The sequence below is a fragment of the Bubalus kerabau genome, chromosome 14 (genome assembly GCF_029407905.1).
Source record: "Bubalus kerabau isolate K-KA32 ecotype Philippines breed swamp buffalo chromosome 14, PCC_UOA_SB_1v2, whole genome shotgun sequence".
Taxonomy (NCBI): domain Eukaryota; kingdom Metazoa; phylum Chordata; class Mammalia; order Artiodactyla; family Bovidae; genus Bubalus; species Bubalus kerabau.
The window spans coordinates 67,167,907-67,187,884 of record NC_073637.1 but is presented as its reverse complement, the minus strand read 5'-3'; the positions used below and the strand labels follow the sequence as shown (position 1 = coordinate 67,187,884).

The 19,978-nt window shown below is 36.2% G+C and overlaps 1 protein-coding gene across 23 annotated transcripts in view; it reads left to right on the top strand.

Moving 5' to 3' along the window:
• Positions 1 to 19,978, top strand: part of VPS13B (vacuolar protein sorting 13 homolog B) — an 851,071-nt gene that overhangs the window by 375,799 nt on the left and 455,294 nt on the right. For 22 of the 23 annotated variants that reach the window (XR_008702388.1, XM_055546536.1, XM_055546537.1 and 19 more), the window contains one exon: positions 16,761 to 16,888. Coding sequence is in view for 22 of the 23 variants with exons in the window: in XM_055546536.1 (XP_055402511.1) it covers positions 16,761 to 16,888 (128 nt within the window). In the remaining variant the exon portion in view is untranslated. Of the gene's footprint in view, positions 1 to 16,760; positions 16,889 to 19,443; positions 19,776 to 19,978 lie in introns of those variants that run through there. The other variant, XM_055546555.1, reaches the window with a different exon arrangement.

Genomic DNA, 19,978 nt, shown 5'->3' with positions numbered 1-19,978 from the left:
GAGGAAAACAACAGAATGGGAAAGACTAGAGATCTCTTCAAGAAAATCAGAGATACCAAAGGAACACTTCATGCAAAGATGAGCTTGATAAAGGACAAAAATGGTATGGACCTAACAGAAGCAGAAGATACTAAGAAGAGCTGGCAAGAATACACAGAACTGTACAAAAAAGATCTTCATGACCAAGATAATCACAATGGTGTGATCACTCACCTAGAGCCAGACATCCTGGAATGTGAAGTCAAGTGGGCCTTAGAAAGCATCACTACGAACAAAACTAGTGGAGGTGATGGAATTCCACTTGAGCTCTTTGAAATCCTGAAAGATGATGCTGTCAAAGTGTTGCCCTCAATATGCCAGCAAATTTGGAAAACTCAGCAGTGGCCACAGGACTGGAAAAGGTCAGTTTTCATTCCAATCCCAAAGAAAGGCAATGCCAAAGAATGCTCAAACTACCGCACAGTTGCACTCATCTCACACGCTAGTAAAGTAATGCTCAAAATTCTCCAAGCCAGGCTTCAGCAATATGCGAACCTTGAACTTCCTGATATTCAAGCTGGTTTTAGAAAAGGCAGAGGAACCAGAGATCAAATTGTCAACATCCGCTGGATCATGGAAAAAGCAAGAGAGCTCCAGAAAAACATTTATTTCTGCTTTATTGACTACGCCAAAGCCTTTGACTGTGTGGATCACAATAAACTGTGGAAAGTTCTTCAAGAGATGGGAATACCAGACCACCTGAGCTGCCTCTTGAGAAATCTGTATGCAGATCAGGAAGCAACAGTTAGAACTGGACATGGAACAACAGACTGGTTCCAAATAGGAAAAGGAGTTCGTCAAGGCTGTATATTGTCACCCTATTTATTTAATTTATATGCAGAGTACATCATGAGAAATGCTGGACTGGAAGAAACACAAGCTGGAATCAAGATTGCAGGGAGAAAAATCAATAACCTCAGATATGCAGATGACACCACCCTTATGGCAGAAAGTGAAGAGGAACTCAAGCCTCTTGATGAAAGTGAAAGAGGAGAGTGAAAAAGTTGGCTTAAAGCTCAACATTCAGAAAACGAAGATCATGGCATCCGGTCCCATCACTTCATGGGAAATAGATGGGGAAACAGTGGAAACGGTGTCAGACTTTATTTTTCTGGGCTCCAAAATCACTGCAGATGGTGACTGAAGCCATAAAATTAAAAGACGCTTACTCCTTGGAAGGAAAGTTATGACCAACCTAGATAGCGTATTTAAAAGCAGAGACATTACTTTGCCAACAAAGGTTCGTCTAGTGAAGGCTATGGTTTTTCCTGTGGTCATGTATGGATGTGAGAGTTGCACTGTGAAGAAGGCTGAGCGCCGAAGAATGGATGCTTTTGAACTGTGGTGTTGGAGAAGACTCTTGAGAGTCCCTTGGACTGCAAGGAGGTCCAACCAGCCCATTCTGAAGGAGATCAGCCCTGGGATTTCTTTGGAAGGAATGATGCTGAAGCTGGAACTCCAGTACTTTGGCCACCTCATGCGAAGAGTTGACTCATTGGAAAAGACTCTGATGCTGGGAGGGATTGGGGGCAAGAGGAGAAGAGGACGACAGAGGATGAGATGGCTGGATGGTATCACTGACTCGATGGACGTGAGTCTGGGTGAACTCTTGGACTTGGTGATGGGACAGGGAGGCCTGGCGTGCTGCGATTCATGGGGTCGCAAAGAGTCGGACACGACTGAGCGACTGATCTGATGTGTCCGGAAGAATGCTTCTAAAGTTTGCTGATTCATTTCAAGAATGTGTTAAGTTTGTGAAACATCTAGGTTTATTAATTTTTATATGTAAATGTACTATGGTTTTGGAGAAGGCAGTGGCACCCCACTCCAGTACTCTTGCCTGGAAAATCCCATGGACGGAGGAGCCTAGTAGGCTGCAGTCCATGGGGTTGCGAAGAGTCGGATACGACTGAGCGACTTCACTTTCACCTTTCACTTTCATGTATTGGAGAAGGAAATGGCAACCCATTCCAGTGTTCCTGCCTGGAGAATCCCAGGGATGGCGGAGTAGGTGGGCTGCCATCTGTGGGGTCGCACAGAGTCAGACACGACTGAAGTGACTTAGCAGCAGCAGCAGTACTACGGTTTGTATAGCACGCTCATAATGTCTTTTTGTCTTGAAACCTCAGTTCTCAAGAATTAGAGCAGTCGTTATTTCATATTTAATTTAAAAAAATACTTGTTTTCTTACCTCCTTGGCTTTTTTTTTTTTTTAATTTTTCTGAGACAGTAAGAGGAAATTGATGCATAGTGTCTTTTAATATGTCCAGTTTCACTCTTATTTTTACTTTCAAAGTAGAATGTAGACTTCAGTGAATTTTGTCAGAGGAGATACCTTTTTAAAAATTTCTTTTTAATTGGAGGATAATTCCTTTACAATGTTGTATTAGTTTCTGCTATACAACAATGTGAATCAGCCATAAATATACGTAGGTCCCCCCACTCTTGACCTTCCCTTCTGCCCTCCATACCTGTCTCACCCCTCTAGGTTGTTGCAGAGGACCTGGTTGAGCTCCCTGTGTTATACAGGAACTTCCCACTAGATATCTGTTCTATATACTGCATTGTATATATTTCAGTGCCACTTTCCAGAGAAGATAGACAGCAAATCATTTAAATATTGAGAAGGTACTTTTACATTCTCCATCATATTGGAGTTAGTTTACTCACTAACTCACTAATTATTGTCCTCACTATCTTACTCCTTTGCCTTCTAAATGTCCTAACCCAAGTGTGGAACGAAACAGAATAAAGTAGAAAAAACTAACAAAACTACTATTTTTAGTTTCCTTGAACACAACTGATACAGGCTCACATTTTGATTACAGTAGTAAGAGAATGAGTTAAAACAAGTACAGAGAAAACAAACTATTTCAAAATAGTTTATCTTTAGAGTATTAGCCTTCAAACTTTTTTCTTAGTACTTTCCTATCAGTAAAAATCTCAGGGAAGCATTCAGGGTGTATCATTTATTGATTCATGCATTAAATATGTTTAACACTATATTAACGTAGAACATGTAAGATAATTGTAATTTTAACATTTGAATCTTATTATTTTGATAGAATTTTAGTAATACATCAATAATATTCTAGTGAGAGTAATATTATGCTTCATTGAAAAAATAGTTTAATACTTCATTATAATAAAAACTTAAAGATTTAATTCTTAATTCAGTTTATTTTAGTAGTTAATTTTAGTGGCTGACATAACTGAAAAGCTCCCTCACTGAGATTCGTTGACCTGAGACTGGGAATGTAATGATGCACTCAGGACACTTAGTTTTCATTCTCATCCATTTTGAAAAGGTCTCATACATTTCTGTCTTGCTTGTATAAATAAGATATTCTTCTAAATTAGTGGAAAGATGTTGCCTTATTCTTTTAAATAAGTTAGTGGCATCTTTATTTGTTACTTTTTTGCTAGTGGTATCTTTAACTCATATTTTTGGCCCTTTGTGTTTTACAGGAATCTTTTAAAAGTACCCAAATTGTGAGGAATAATTTATAGTAGATAAAGTAGATAATTTAATTTCACTAAGTGTAGATATTAAAATTTGTCAATTTGATTAAATGTGTGTATGTAAATTGTAATATGCATCAGTTAACTGAAACAGAAGAGTACCAGTTCCTGTTACTGAATGTCTTCTCTTCCTTCAGTGTATTTAATGTAGTGTTACGTGCTTTCTTCTGTCATAGGAAAGATACACAGTGTTTTTCCACTTTACTAAATATTAACTGTATGTCCTTATTTTTGAATAAAAGTAAGTATGAGTGACTATTCTCATATACATCCCCTGTAGCTCAGTAGATGATCTTGTAGTTTTATGCATCACATTTGGGGACACTGCTGTATTGGGATCCAAAACACAAAACAGAGAGAGTCCATCACATGTGGTCCAGGTGGGAGGGTCCCAAGGAGCCAAATTAAACTAAACAAAGTATTGGGTAATATAGTTCAAGAATTCTGGGATGGAGAAATGATTAAAGGAATAAAAAAAATCAGTAACATCTCCACAAACATGCAGCTTAGGCAGAAGGTCATTGGTATAATGACCAGTAAATGTAGAAATGGAAGCAGTGAGAGCCAGATAAGCTAGGCTGGGCATGAAGGTGAGTAGTTCTTGAGGAAGTAAGGCCAATGGTATGTTTAAATCATGTTGTAGCACTTTGCAGCCTATGTAGGCTATGCAGTGTTTCTACAGGTCTGTTCAGGTACAACTACTAACATTGCCTCATTTTCTCCTAACTGATAGGAGAGTCCCTTACTGGAGAAGGAATTTACATTTCTAAATTAGGAAGGACTCTCTGATAGCAAGAGAGAAAAACTGTATTCAAATAATTTTAAGTTACAAGAAAAGGGGAGGGGGGAAATCGATTGATTCTGATAACCAAAATGGTAAGAAAGACAAATACAATACAAATCTTGTCTTTGGAATGACTTAGAATCCGATTCCACACCGTGAGGATTCTTGTCGTTTCATGTTGGTTTATCTCTCTCTTACTATGTGTATTTGTGTGTATTTGACCTAGCATGACTGTGGTACCTCTGGAGTCAAATACTTAACTCTGATCAAGGAGACAGTGATATGGTCCAGAATCTGTTGAAAAAATATCAGAAGCAGTTTTCTTTGGGCTTTCTTGGCTCATGTGCACACATCTTGGACAATCACTGTGGTCAAGCAGGTTAGTCATTATGACTTGGCCAGTGGCAGCCCAGCTTGGGTCAAATGTCCAACCTCTGTGTTCAAGGGTGTGAGATATGGATACCAGAAAATGTAGGGATAACAGAAACATGGCTCCTGGAGATAATTTTTGAAAGGCAATTGTCTATCTCAATTCACGTCTACTAATTTTTCATTTTATGCTTAATCACAACAGTTTTAAAATGCAAAATGTTGATTGCATAACATTTAGACTAAATCACATTTATGCGTTTCTGTTTTGATAGGAATAACATAAGTGAATTTTGAAGGTATTGCATCCATGAATGGAGGGCAGGGTGAAAAATAATTTAGAAGAGAAAGACATGGGATGCATAAGATTGCAAACTTTATAGCAGGTGTTCATTTGTTTTGTTTCTCAACCTATAGTTTATTCACGTGGAGAAAAGGAATTAGGAGATGTTCTGTTATATATAGTTTTGAAAATAAAGTTCTACCTTGCAGAATTAATTAATTTTGAAACTGTTTCATTATAAGCAGTGTTTAAGCAGATTCATTAATTCGAATTATAACACAATTTAAAATTTGTCAGCTGAGTTTGAAGTTCTTTGAGGATATATGGTGATATTAAGTACACGGAAAGGTTTTCAAATGTATGGTCTTCTTTGGAAATGAGTTATTCTAATATTTTATACAAACTGGCAAGAATTCAGCAAAAATTCAACCAAATTGTTCTGTATGCAGTCTTTTTTCCCTTCTTTTGCAGTCAGAACAAGATTATAGTTTCCAGATGAAATTCTGAATGTCACATAGTGATGACATATATTTTCCTGGTTGGCTCGGCATGAGATGCAATTTTGCATGCCATGTCACGCTGCCTTGCAGAATCCAAAAGCCATTATTTCTCAAGGGGCTTTCAGGAGTGATAGTATCAAATGTAGTTTGTATTTTAAAGAAAAGTCTCAGGCATCATTGCCGTTCTTATGGCAAGTTGCTTAAAGGTTTATATATTACCCAAACTACAGAAGTTTTAAAATAACATTACTATGTAAAGGTCACTTTTTCTTTAGGTTATTTAATTTTATATTGCCAAACAGTGAGTGAGTGAATGTCATTCGGTCATGTCCAACTCTTTGCGACCCCATGGACTGTACAGTCCATGGAATTTTCCAGGCCAGAATACTGGAGTGGGTAGCCTTTCCCTTCTCCAGGGAGTCTTCCCAACCCAGGGATCGAACCCAGGTCTTTCACATTGCAGGTGGATTCTTTGCCAGCTGAGCCACCAGGGAAGCCCATGAGTACTGGAGTGGGTAGGCTATCCCTTCTCTAGCATATCTTCCCAACCCAGGAATTGTCTTCTTCATTGCAGGCAGATTCTTTACCAGCTGAGCCACCAGGGAACCCCATTGCCAAATAGAGTTGCCAAAAACCATGATCAGTGTGAAATATAGATCAAGAATTATGAAGGTATAGTAGGAAAACCAGTAGATTAGTGGCAAAAATAAATGGTTTTAACCCAGTTCCCCTCCCATGTTAAGCTAACCTCAGATAGCCGCAATTTATTCATTTATAGTATGGTAATAAGTGTACCCAACTATCTCACAGTTTTAAGTCAAGTAAGATATGTGAAAGTTCTGTATATGTGTATGGTAAAATGCAATTCAGATAAAACATACGATTACATCTTTTTTGTTTGCATTTTAAGAGGAAAGGTATAGACTTCAAGCAAAGTGAAGCTTATTTTATTTATTAGGTTTTGACACTGCAATGTAGTTTTATTTTTTGTTTATTTGATGATAATCATTCTAAAGCTGACTTAAAACCCAGTATTTCCATTTATGTCTGTATAATAACATTTATTTCATACTGATGATCTTTCTATTTTACATTTGTTTTAACTAACTTGCTTTATTGCTTCTTTTCTTCTATTTTCTTCTTTTTTTTTTAAGGTGTCTCAGGTTCAGTTCCCTGGACAGCTCTGTTTGGGTATCTTACAGGTCCTTAAAGCCAAACTTGTGTCACATCTGTCCAACTCTGTACCTCCCCTTACCACCATTGACCATGTTGCTCAAGGCTGAAACCCAGGACTCATCTTTAGTATCTCCTTGCTCTGTCTGTTCTGCCTCCAAATTATTCTTAGTGTTTTTGTTTCAGTCTGTTTGTATGCTACTTCCCTAGTCAGAACTGCATAATTCTTATATAGGATAATGTAAGGGTATCCTGATTAGTCTCCCTAGTGTCATTTCCAGATTATATTATCATCTGTTGTCTAGATGACAGCAAGAGTCATCTTATTAAAAATCTAAATTGGATCATTTTACTCCCTACTTGAAATGCTTTTGTGACTTCCTGTTGCATTTAAGATAGAATCCACACTCCTTACCGAGGCTGATAAAGTCTGACCTGATCCTCTCTCTGTAGGCTTCTTTCATTTCATCTTTCGTCATTTTGCGTTATATCGATCATCTTTCACTTCTTCAAAAACTGCATGCTTTTTCTTGCCTGGGATCTTTTGCATGTTCTATTTCTATTGCTTCCATTGCTGTTTTCATAACTATTAAGTTTTTATTTAAATGTTATCTTCTCAATAAAGAAACTTTTCCCTTTCAGTCTTTCTAAAATAGGTCTGTGCCATTCTTCCAAGCGTCTCTACCTTAGTACCTCTTTTCTGTCCTCATAATGCTTATCATACTGTGTCTGACTTACTCACATTTGTATTCCCAGAATCTAAAAGCTATTTCTGGCATTGAGCAAACTGAGTAAATAATTGCTTCATGAATGAATAAATTCTATTTCTTTAGTTATTTTTATTTAGGGACTTAATAATCACATTCCTTAGCCTTATTTATCTTCCATCTTTTATTGATTTAAATTGACATCCTGTAACTTTTCAAATTTGTTCCCACATTCCCCAGGGATATTTTTCAAATATTTGGGCGAGGTAGCAGCTTGTTCTTACCTTTTGCAAAAAGTATATTTCTTTCCAGTGACATCAAAGTCATTATTAGGATTATGAGTGAGTTAACAACTTCTTTTCTGTAGCTATGCATTTGTGGTGCAGGCTCAGTCACTAAGTCATGTCTGACTCTGTGACCCCATGGACTGTAGCCTGCCAGGCTCCTGTCCATGGAATTCTCCAAGTAAGAATACTGGAGTGGGTTGCCATTTCCTTCTCCACATAATGATAAAATTTTCTAAAATAGGTCTGTGCTACCTATCCATTTAGTAAATTTGTTATTCATTCATTTCTGTCTTTCCACTGTAAACTCCTCAAAGACATAATCTCCATCTTTTATTTATCTTTATCTTCTTTGTTTCTGAAGGTCCTTGCAAAACTAGGCACTCAATAATGCTTATTGAATTGAACTAAGCAACTTTCCATAGCTCATAAGTCTTGGAAGGGGATAGCATTTTCCTCTATCGCATTTTCAAGTGTTTTCTAAGCCACACCAGTGGAATGGAGGAATAGCAATATAAGAAGATACACAAATCTGCTTTTATTTCTGTTGTGTTGTGATTCCCTAAATCCTTATGAGATCTCCTTCAGATTAAGGAATTGGGGGATTGAGAGACAGGTGGTGTGATTCCTCTTCTGCTGTGTTCTTCAATCCAGTATGTTTTTCCAGTAGTCTTGCCTTCAAGAAATAGCAAGGAGGACAATCTGAAGCAGAAAGTCCTGGGAAGAGGGATTGAAGGGAAAGTCAAAAGGACAGTGGGGATCCTGATCCTGTAGGAATTTATGAGCCATTTTAAGGACTTGGGCCAGTAAAATTAAGAGTAAATACATGACTGAACAACTTGATTTCCCAATAACATAAAGGAGAAACTAAAGATTGACACAGATTTTTTCTTGGTGAATATTTAAAACTTAAATGAAACTATAAATCATAAATATGTACCTTACACAAAGGTACATTTTAAAAACAATGTCACTACACTACTATGAAAAGATTTATTTAAAGAAGATACACATATGATTTTTTTCTCTTTTTAAAGTATTAATGATTGATTTCAACTAATGCTTACTGAGCAAGACATTCTTATTATCTCATGGTGCTACATGAAATGAATATAGGAAACATGGATTGTCCTTGCAATGAAATGAATATTGTCTTGGTTTTAGCACTATGAAAACTGAATTGCATTTTACTGAATAAAGTACATAATTATATAAATTGGTGGTTAGAAGTCTTATGTTTAAAGGAAAAATTGCTATAGGAATTTTTTCTTATTAATTTCCCATTAGAAGTTCTCCTTCCTTATTGACCAAAACCAGAGTTGGCCAACTTTTGTTACAGGACCTCTCTAAGACTCTTATGCAACAGATGATAGAAGCTTGAAACAGAAACGACTTAATTCTGAGAAACACTTACTCTGAGAGCTGAATTCTACCGTCATTGAACAAATGTTTTTTGATTCCTTGGTATCATTAAGTAACCTTGTTATGATGAGAATCTTGAACTTCAGGAACATAAACCATTTGGTATCAAATGTCATTATTTGGTGCCATTGTTCTAGACATACTATAGGATACTCAGATTTACCGTTTAACCATTGACACCATTATTTAAATCCTCAAAATAAGAACAGAGGTTTTTTGACATACTGACTCTAAGTAATTGTTACCAGGTTCCAGTTCAGCCATGAGAAGGTAAAAGGATGTTCTGATGTAAATCATTGACTGATATACAGAGGCAAAAAAATATAGACATTTACTTCTGTGGCTTGGGGTTTCAAGCTTTATGCTTTTTCAGCCAATTTTATCTAGCTGGTGTTAGATTAATAAATATATACATAAAGATCATTTCTCATTGAAAGAGTAAGAATAGTGGGGGAGGGGCAGGCAGAATGTATCTTGGAAGTCCAACTATTAACCACTGCATTTATTGCTGTACAGTATTACTGTGCTCTTCTACTTCCTTTGGAGAAACAACTATTCAAACTTTTGCATTATACCATGAAGAATTAAATATATTATACAGAATTATGTCAGAATTCTATGAGATTATAGAGGAAGGGCCAAATCTAATTTGGAGAATTCAGTGACCGTTTCTCAGGAAATGATGTTTAAGGTAGAACTAAAACAATATGTTTATTTTGATTAAAAAAGGAAAGTCACTTTGTTTCAGATCGGGTAATCTTCAAGTTTTTTCTATATCTTCTGTATCTTGTCTTATATCAGTTAATTTTTAATTATTATTCTCTATATTTAAAGTAATTTAATGAACTTCTTATTACACAATGCAGCATTTAACATGAGTAGTAGTATTCTTGACTTTAGATGTACTTATCATTAACTTCTGACATTAGATTAGTCCCCAGCATGTAGTAGATGTTACAGACATTTTGGTTAAATAAAGTATGGTTCAAAATCGGCAGTTTTATAGAGTATACCTGTGCTACCTGTAAAATGTACATAATTACAAAAAAAATTATCTTTTGAAAATACAAGCTTGTCTTCCTATTCTATTGTCTTTTGATAATATGAATATGATGGATTGAAAATTAATGTATCTAAAATAGGTGCTTTTATACTTCTAATAGCCAGGTCATTCTACTTAAAGAGATTTTTAAACTGATTATATTTTTCATAGCTTTTTGGAAAACACTTTTAAGCCACATAGAGATTTCAACACCTCGTATAACTTCTTAAATCATTATATCAGCAAATACAGCTTTTGGTGTGTAGTGACTTGAAATATCTATCACTTAACAGTCAGGTAGTGGTGTCCAGTCTGCTTGATAATATTAACATTTATTAGATGGTTTTATTTTCAAATTGTAATCACATTATTTATACAACACTAATATTCTCTATCAGTAGATTTTTAAAATTTGACCGTAAGCAACTTCTGTGGAAACCTTGGGTATCCATGGTTTCAAGGAGTTTTAAAATTTGGCCTGCATTTTAAAAATTATTTATATTTTTAGAATTTATTTTCTTAGAGCAGTTTTAGGCTTGCATTTAAATTGAGGGGAAGGTTCAGAGATTTCTCACATATCTACTGCTCCACACATGCGTAGTCTCCCTCATTATCAAAAACCCCACCAAAGTGGTATGTTGTTACACTTGATGCATTTATACTGATCCATCATTATCATCCAAAGTCCTTATTTCTCAATAGGGATCACTCATGGTGTAATATATTCTTCTGTTTGAACAAATGTATAACAACATATACACTCCAATATAGTGATATACAGAGTAGTTTCAATGCCCAAAAAATTCTCTTTGCTCTGCCTATTGCTCTTCTCCCCTTAACTTCTGTGCTAATCTTTTTATTATCTCCATAGTTATGCTTTTTCCAGATTGTCACATAGTTGGAAGCATTCAGTACATAGCCTTTTCAGATGGGCTTCTTTCACTTAGAAATATGTATTTAAATTTACTCCATGTGTTTTTATGGCTCATTTCTATTAATGAATAATAATCCATTTTCTAAGTGTACCACAGTTTATCTAGCAATTTACCTTCTAAAGGACATCTTGGTTGCTTCCAGGTTTTAATAGTTATGAGTAAAGCTTCTGTAAGCATCTATGTGCATGCATATGGTTGGTCTACATTTAATTTAGTTATTTAAATTGGTAGAGTTTTACAATAAGTTTATGTCGCCATATTCTTCTCATACCTGCTAAGATATGAAAGAATAACTGTAAGGTCCAGGTGAGTGGAAAGTAAATTAAGATGTGTTTTATTTTAAAATGGGGCTTCCCTGGTAACTAAGGTGCTAAAGAATCCACTTGCCATGTGGGAGGACCCCTGTTTAATTCCTGGGTTGGGAAGATCCCTGGGGAAGGGTTAGGTTACCCACTCTAGCATTCTTGGGCTTCCCTTGTGGCTCAGATGGTAAAGAATCCACCCGCAATGCAAGAGACCTCAATCTGACCCTGGGTTGGGAAGATCCCCTGGAGGAGGGCATGGCAACCCACTCCAGTATTCTTGCCTGGAGAATCTCATTAACAGAGGAGCCTGGCAGGCTACAGTCTGGGTCGCAAAGAGTCGGATGTGACTTGCTGTTGTAAAACATTAATTCTAAAATGTACAGTAAAAAGTTAAAAACCTCCTCCCCTCTTACCCCTCATACTGTCTTCAAAGGTAACCTCTGTGAAGGGTTTGTATTTTACCTCTCTATAACTATGTTAATGAGATAAATAAACACATGCTTAACCTCACATACTGTTTTAAAAACATATGTGGATTATACTACAGAAATGCATATATTTTCACATCACAGTGTATCAAAAATATGATTTCTGTCATATGTTGAACTGTTCCTCATTTTTAAATGATTGAAATACAATCCTTATCACGAGTATTCCAAAGTTAATTTAACCTTATCTTTTTTGATGGATAGATTAATTGCTTAGCATTTTCTTCCTCTCCTTTCTCCTCCTTTCTTCTCTCCCTTTTTTTCACTATTTCAAATAATACTGCTGATACTAAACATTTTTCAAATTATTGATTGAATCTCACATGTCATATGTTTTAGTATTTCTGTAGCATAGGTTTTTAGAAATGGAATTACTTTGTAGAAAAACTTGCATGTTTAAATATCCTGTCTTGTAATTTCACTCTGCAAGCTATCCTTATAGTCCCAGTATATGAAACATTCTAACAAAGGGCTTTAATGATGTCAGATGTTTTTAAAAATACAAGTTAACTGTTTAAAATGTTTGCCAACATGACAGTTGAAAAGAATATGATTGTTGCCTTAATTTTTATTTTATTATTAGGAAAGTTCATCATATCTTAGTAAGTTTTTTGGCCAAATTATGTTTTGTATGAATTATTTGTTCATATTTTTTCCATTTTTTGTTATTTATCCATATGACACTTTGATATCTTCATTTGAACTTGTAATGGAAATCTTAGCCTGATAGGTATAAAACTATATTTCCTTTTCCTCTCCCCTCTAGTGCCATTCTTCCAGTTGATCAAATATAAAACCTTGGAGTTATCCTTGCTTTACTTTTCTCTCTTATTGTAGTTTTAATCCATCAGTAAATTTGTTGGCTGTATCTTTTAAAACAATACAGAAATACCCCATTCTTGTTAGCTCTATTGCTACTGCCACCTCTCACAACCTGTCTTCTTGTTTTAATATTTATGTAGACCATTTTCTACATAGTAACCAGAGAACTTCTCTCAAAATATGTCCATTAATTTCAAGACTGTTTAGAGTCATATCCTGTCTCCCTCAAAATAAAACCCAACCTCCTTACCACGGCCTGTGTAAGCCTTGTGTGATTTCGTCCCTTTTGGTACCTCTGACCTTGTCTCTTGCTTCTGTCATTCTTACTCTGTTCTAACCATCCTTGCTTTTGTATGGTTTCTTGAAAATCCTAAGTACGCTCCCATCTAGGTGCTTTGCAGTGTTGTTCCCATCTGCCTAGAATGCTCACCTCCATTGGTTCTCTGTCCAACTGTTTTTCTTTTCTTTTTTTTTTTTTAACAAACATTTTTGAATGTTTCTTGGGATGGGGGCAGGAGGAGAAGGGGACGACAGAGGATGAAATGGCTGGATGGCATCACTGACTCGATGGACGTGAGACTGAGTGAACTCTGGGAGTTGGTGATGGACAGGGAGGCCTGGCATGCTGCGATTCATGGGGTCGCAAAGAGTCGGACACGACTGAGTGACTGAACTGAACTGAATGTGTATAATGTGGTAGGCTGTAGTATTATTAGCATGAGAATAAAAGGTTTATGTTCCATGCCCTTAAGACTTTGAATCTACTATAAATGCAAATATGTGAACCAAATAGAGTGGAAAGGGAAAGTCTGAGTAGATAATAGCACTTGTCATTCTCATAGTGATGATGTGGTAGCACTTAGTTTGGAGACTACCCAATGATTATCAAATTTAGCTTAGTAAAAGTCTTGAAAACCAAGATCTGAGTCATTTATTTTATAGTATTTAAAATAGCACTCTATCAATTACATGTATCAGTTCAGTTCAGTTCAGTCGCTCAGTCGTGTCCGATTCTTTGCGACCCCATGAATTGCAGCACACCAGGCCTCCCTGTCCATCACTAACTCCTGGAGTTCCCTCAGACTCACGTCCATCGAGTCAGTGATGCCATCCAGCCATCTCATCCTCTGTCGTCCCCTTCTCCTCCTGCCCACAATACCTCCCAGCATCAGAGTCTTTTCCAATGAGTCAACTCTTCGCATGAGGTGACCAAAGTACTGGAGTTTCAGCTTCAGCATCATTCCCTCCAAAAAAATCCCAGGGCTAATCTCCTTCATAATGGACTGGTTGGATCTCCTTGCAGTCCAAGGGACTCTCAAGAGTCTTCTCCAACACCACAGTTCAAAAGCATCCATTCTTCGGCGCTCAGCCTTCTTCACAGTGCAACTCTCACATCCATACATGACCACAGGAAAAACCATAGCCTTGACTAGACAAACCTTTGTTGGCAAAGTAATGTCTCTGCTTTTGAATATGCTATCTAGGTTGGTCATAACTTTCCTTCTAAGGAGTGTCTTTTACTTTCATGGCTGCAGTCACCATCTGCAGTGATTTTGGAGCCCAAAAAAATAAAGTCTGACACTGTTTCCACTGTTTCCCCATCTATTTCCCATGAAGTGATGGACCGGATGCCATGATCTTCGTTTTCTGAATGTTGAGCTTTAAGCCCACTTTTTCACTCTCCACTTTCACTTTCATCAAGAGGCTTTTGAGTTCCTCTTCACTTTCTGCCATAAGGGTGGTCTCATCTGCATATCTAAGGTTATTGATATTTCTCCCGGCAATCTTGATTCCAGCTTGTGCTTCTTCCAGTCCAGCATTTCTCATGATGTACTCTGCATATAGGTTATGTAAGCAGGGTGACAATATACAGCCTTGACGTACTCCTTTTCCTATTTGGAACCAGTCTGTTCCATGTCCAGTTCTAACTGTTGCTTCCTGACCTGCATACAGATTTCTCAAGAGGCAGGTCAGGTGGTCTGGTATTCCCATCTCTTGAAGAACTTTCCACAGTTTGTTGTGATCCACACAGTCAAAGGCTTTGGCATAGTCAATAAAGCAGAAATATATGTTTTTCTGGAACTCTCTTGCTTTTTCCATGATCCAGCAGATGTTGTCAATTTGATCTCTGGTTCCTCTGCCTTTTCTAAAACCAGCTTGAACATCTGGAAGTTCACGGTTCACATATTGCTGAAGCCTAGCTTGGAGAATTTTGAGCATTACTTTACTAGTGTGTGAGATGAGTACAGTTGTGTGGTAGTTTGAGCATTCTTTGGCATTGCCTTTCTTTGGGATTGGAATGAAAATTGACCTTTTCCAATCCTGTGGCCACTGCTGAGTTTTCCAAATTTGCTGGCATATTGAGTGCAGCACTTTCACAGCATCATCTTTCAGGATTTGAAAGAGCTCAACCGGAATCCCATCACCTCCACTAGCTTTGTTCATAGTCATGCTTTGTAAGGCCCACTTGACTTCACATTCCAGGCTGCCTGGCTCTAGGTGAGTGATCACACCATCGTGATTATCTGGGTCGTGAAGATCTTTTTTGTACAGTTCTTCTGTGTGTCCTTGCCCCCTCTTCTTAATATCTTCTGCTTCTGTTAGGTCCATACCATTTCTGTCCTTTATCGAGCCCATCTTTGCATGAAATGTCCCCTTGGTATCTCTAATTTTCTTGAAGAGGTCTCTAGTCTTTCCCATTCTGTTGTTTTCCTCTATTTCTTTGCATTGATCGCTGAAGAAGGCTTTCTTATCTCTTCTTGCTATTCTTTGGAACTCTGCATTCAGATGTTTATATCTTTCCTTTTCTCCTTTGCTTTTTGCTTCTCTTCTTTTTCACAGGTATTTGTAAGGCCTCCCCAGACAGCCATTTTGCATTTTTGCATTTCTTTTCCATGGGGATGGTCTTGATCCCTGTGTCCTGTACAATGTCACAGACCTCATTCCATAGTTCATCAGGCACCCTATCTATCAGATGTCGGCCCTTAAATCTATTTCTCACTTCCACTGTATAATCATAAGGGATTTGATTTAGGTCATACCTGAATGGTCTAGTGGTTTTCCCTACTTTCTTCAATTTAAGTCTGAATTTGGTAATCAGGAGTTCATGATCTGAGCCACAGTCAGCTCCTGGTCTTGTTTTTGCTGACTGTATAGAGCTTCTCCATCTAAAATGTAACATATATATAAGACATGTCCACATATATTGTTATAAATTATTCTTTGATTTCTGAAATTTTCATTATAAAAATTATTGAATTTCTCTAAGTTCTTTGTTTTAGACAAAGAAAATTCTTGTAACAAATACCTGGTTTTTATGTAATCAGTTCTTTTGAAAGTGAAAATGAAAGTGTCAGTTGCTCAGTCATGTTCAAATATTTGTGACCCCATGGACTATAGCCCATCAGGCTGCTCTCTCCATGGAATTCTCCAGAGAAGAATACTGTATTAGGGTAGTCATTCCCTTCTCCAGGAAATCTTCCCAACCTAGGGATCAAACCTGGGTCTCCTGCATTGCAGGCAGATTCTTTACTGTCTGAGCCACCGAGGAAGCCGAGTGCTTCTTTTGCTTACTATCAAAACCAGTGTTTTAAGTAGAGAGATACTATGAGTAAGCTTTTATTCTCAGGAAAATTCATGTTTGGGAAGACACATTTTCTGTTAATTCTGGGTGAAGGAAGTCCAGTTTTATTTTTCAATTACATTTTTATTTATATTTTAACTTCATACTGAGAAATGAATGAATTGTTAGGTTATAATTAAGTAAATTTTCACAATGTAAACACATCCATGTATTCAAAAAATAGAGCATTACTGTTACTCCGTAAACTGACATCCCAGTCATCAATCTCTGAAAAAGAGTCATCTTCACTCTCTTGACTATTAACAGATTTTTTTTTTTTGATTTGGAATAATTGTGAAAATAAATAATTCTTTCAGTTAATATGATCTAATATATTTTATAATCTCATATATTTTAAAATTTTAAACAAGGGAAGAAGTAAGAGTAGAAATATTTTCTGTATATTTATGTGAAACTACATGGTACATTTCTATTAAATTATCCTATCTGTTTTTATTCTTAGAATCCAGACCATTGTCAGTTCCTGTGAAAGCTGTGCTGACGATAACTGAAGGCTGTAGAAGTCCTGAAGAAAGAATGAAAGAGTTTATTGGAGTAGTATGGAATGCAGTTAAGAGTCTAACACTGCAGGTAAAATGAAAGTTAGAAATACCATGGTTTAATTTCTCTGTTGCCTTTTAATTTTCAGTGTTTTTAAGATCAATAAAAATTTTCTCATTGGTGACACTCATATATACAACCTCACTTTGACAATTTAAATGAAAATTATTGGTGCTCTTTGCAGATTAATAACAAAATGATAAGAAATGCATATGGTGTTCCTGATAGAGTTACAAAATTATGCAATAATGGTCAATATACCAATAGCATACCTATTTCAGTACTGAAATAAAAGCTTAAATTGAATTAAAAGGATTACCTAATTATTTTTCCTACCTGACTACATATTAAATATGAAAATATTAATTATAACTATTGTTACTAAATTTTATCACTTTTCACTTTTAAATATACAGAATTTAATCTTACTAAATTACACATCTTCCAGATCATGTCTTAACGATGGAAACACACAATTAAATGCTTATCTCCATTTTATAGAAACCGGGTAAGGGTGCTGCAACCACTTTTAAGTTTTCATATAGATTTTTTCCTTGAGATAAGATACGACAGATATGACAGACTGATAACAGAGGCATCTTTATAGAATTTTATGTGTACCAGACAGTAATATCTAAGTATTGGGACCTTCTACTTCTATTCAAGATGTCAACAATTGCAGAAGAATATTGCTCTCACTTTATGAACAAGAAAGAGCAAGGTCGATGATCTGCAAAATTATACCAGGATGCTTCTTCACCCACATAAACTGCAAGATAATACATATGTGCTGTTCATAGCTGCTAGGTTTGTGGTAATTTGTTATGCTGTGTAGAAAAGTGATCCAAACATCTATGCCTAGCTATAATACAGTTTGATAAGTATAATGAAAACTTTTAAAACCACTTTTTAGAAATAACATCTAGAAGGTTTTTGATTACAGTTTCAATTTCCGTGCTTGTGATGGGTCTGTTAAGATTTTCTATTTCTTCCTGATTGAGTTTTGGAAAGTTGTACTTTTCTAAGAATTTGTCCATTTCTTCCACGTTGTCCATTTTATTGGCATATAATTGTTGATAGTACTCTTATGATCCTTTGTATTTCTGTGTTGTCTGTTGTGATCTCTCCATTTTCATTTCTCATTTTATTGATTTGATTTTTCTCCCTTTGTTTCTTGATGAGTCTGGCTAATGGTTTGTCAATTTTATTTATCCTTTCAAAAAACCAGCTTTTGGTTTTGTTGATTTTTGCTATGATCTCTTTTGTTTCTTTTGCATCTATTTCTGCTCTAAGTTTTAAGATTTCTTTCCTTCTACTAACCCTGGGGTTCTTCATTTCTTCCTTTTCTAGTTGCTTTAGGTGTAGAGTTAGGTTATTTATTTGACTTTTTTCTTGTTTCTTGAGGTGTGCCTGTATTGCTATGAACTTTCCCCTTAGGACTGCTTTTTCCGTGTCCCACAGGTTTTGGGTTGTTGTGTTTTCATTTTCATTCGTTTCTATGCAAATTTTGATTTCTTTTTTGATTTCTTCTGTGATTTGTTGGTTATTCAGCAGCGTGTTGTTCAGCCTCCATACGTTGGAATTTTTAATAGTTTTTCTCTTGTAATTGAGATCTAATCTTACTGCATTGTGGTCAGAAAAGATGCTTGGAATGATTTCTACTTTTCTGTAGAATTTACCAAGGCTAGCTTTATGGCCCAGGATGTGATCTATCCTGGAGAAGGTTCCATGTGCGCTTGAGAAAAAGGTGAAATTCATTGTTTTGGGATGAAATGTCCTATAGATATCAATTAGGTCTAACTGGTCTATTGTATCGTTTAAAGTTTGTGTTTCCTTGTTAATTTTCTGTTTAGTTGATCTATCCATAGGTGTGAGTGGGGTATTAAAGTCTCCCACTATTATTGTGTTATTGTTAATTTCTCCTTTCATACTTGTTAGCATTTGTCTTACATACTGCGGTGCTCCCGTGTTGGGTGCATATATATTTATAATTGTTATATCTTCTTCATGGATTGATCCTTTGATCATTATGTAGTGACCATCTTTGTCTCTTTTCACAGTCTTTGTTTTAAAGTCTATTTTATCTGATATGAGTATTGCTACTCCTGCTTTATTTTGGTCTCTATTTGCATGGAAAATCTTTTTCCAGCCCTTCACTTTCAGTCTGTATGTGTCCCCTGTTTTGAGGTGGGTCTCTTGTAGACAACATATGTAGGGGTCTTGTTTTTGTATCCATTCAGCCAGTCTTTGTCTTTTGGTTGGGGCATTCAGCCCATTTACGTTTAAGGTAATTACTGATAAGTATGATCCCGTTGCCATTTACTTTATTGTTTTGGGTTCGAATTTATGCACCATTTTTGTGTTTTCTGTCTAGAGAATATCCTTTAGTATTTGTTGGAGAGCTGGTTTGGTGGTGCTGAATTCTCTCAGCTTTTGCTTGTCTGAAAAGCTTTTGATTTCTCCTTCATACTTGAATGAGATCCTTGCTGGGTACAATAATCTGGGCTGTAGGTTACGGTTTCACAGCTGAATTCTACCAAAAATTTAGAGAAGAGCTAACACCTATCCTGCTCAAACTCTTCCAGAAAATTGCAGAGGATGGTAAACTTCCAAACTCATTCTATGAGGCCACCATCACCCTAATACCAAAACCTGACAAAGATCCCACAAAAAAAGAAAACTACAGGCCAATATCACTGATGAACATAGATGCAAAAATCCTTAACAAAATTCTACAATCAGAATCCAAGAACACATTAAAAAGATCATACACCATGACCAAGTGGGCTTTATCCCAGGGATGCAAGGATTCTTCAATATCTGCAAATCAATCAATGTAATACACCACATTAACAAATTGAAAAATAAATACCATATGATTATCTCAATAGATGCAGAGAAAGCCTTTGACAAAATTCAACATCCATTTATGATCAAAACTCTCCAGAAAGCAGGAATAGAAGGAACATACCTCAACATAATAAAAGCTATATATGACAATCCCACAGCAAACATTATCCTCAATGGTGAAAAATTGAAAGCATTTCCTCTAAAGTCAGGAACAAGACAAGGGTGCCCACTTTCACCGTTACTATTCAACATAGATTTGGAAGTTTTGGC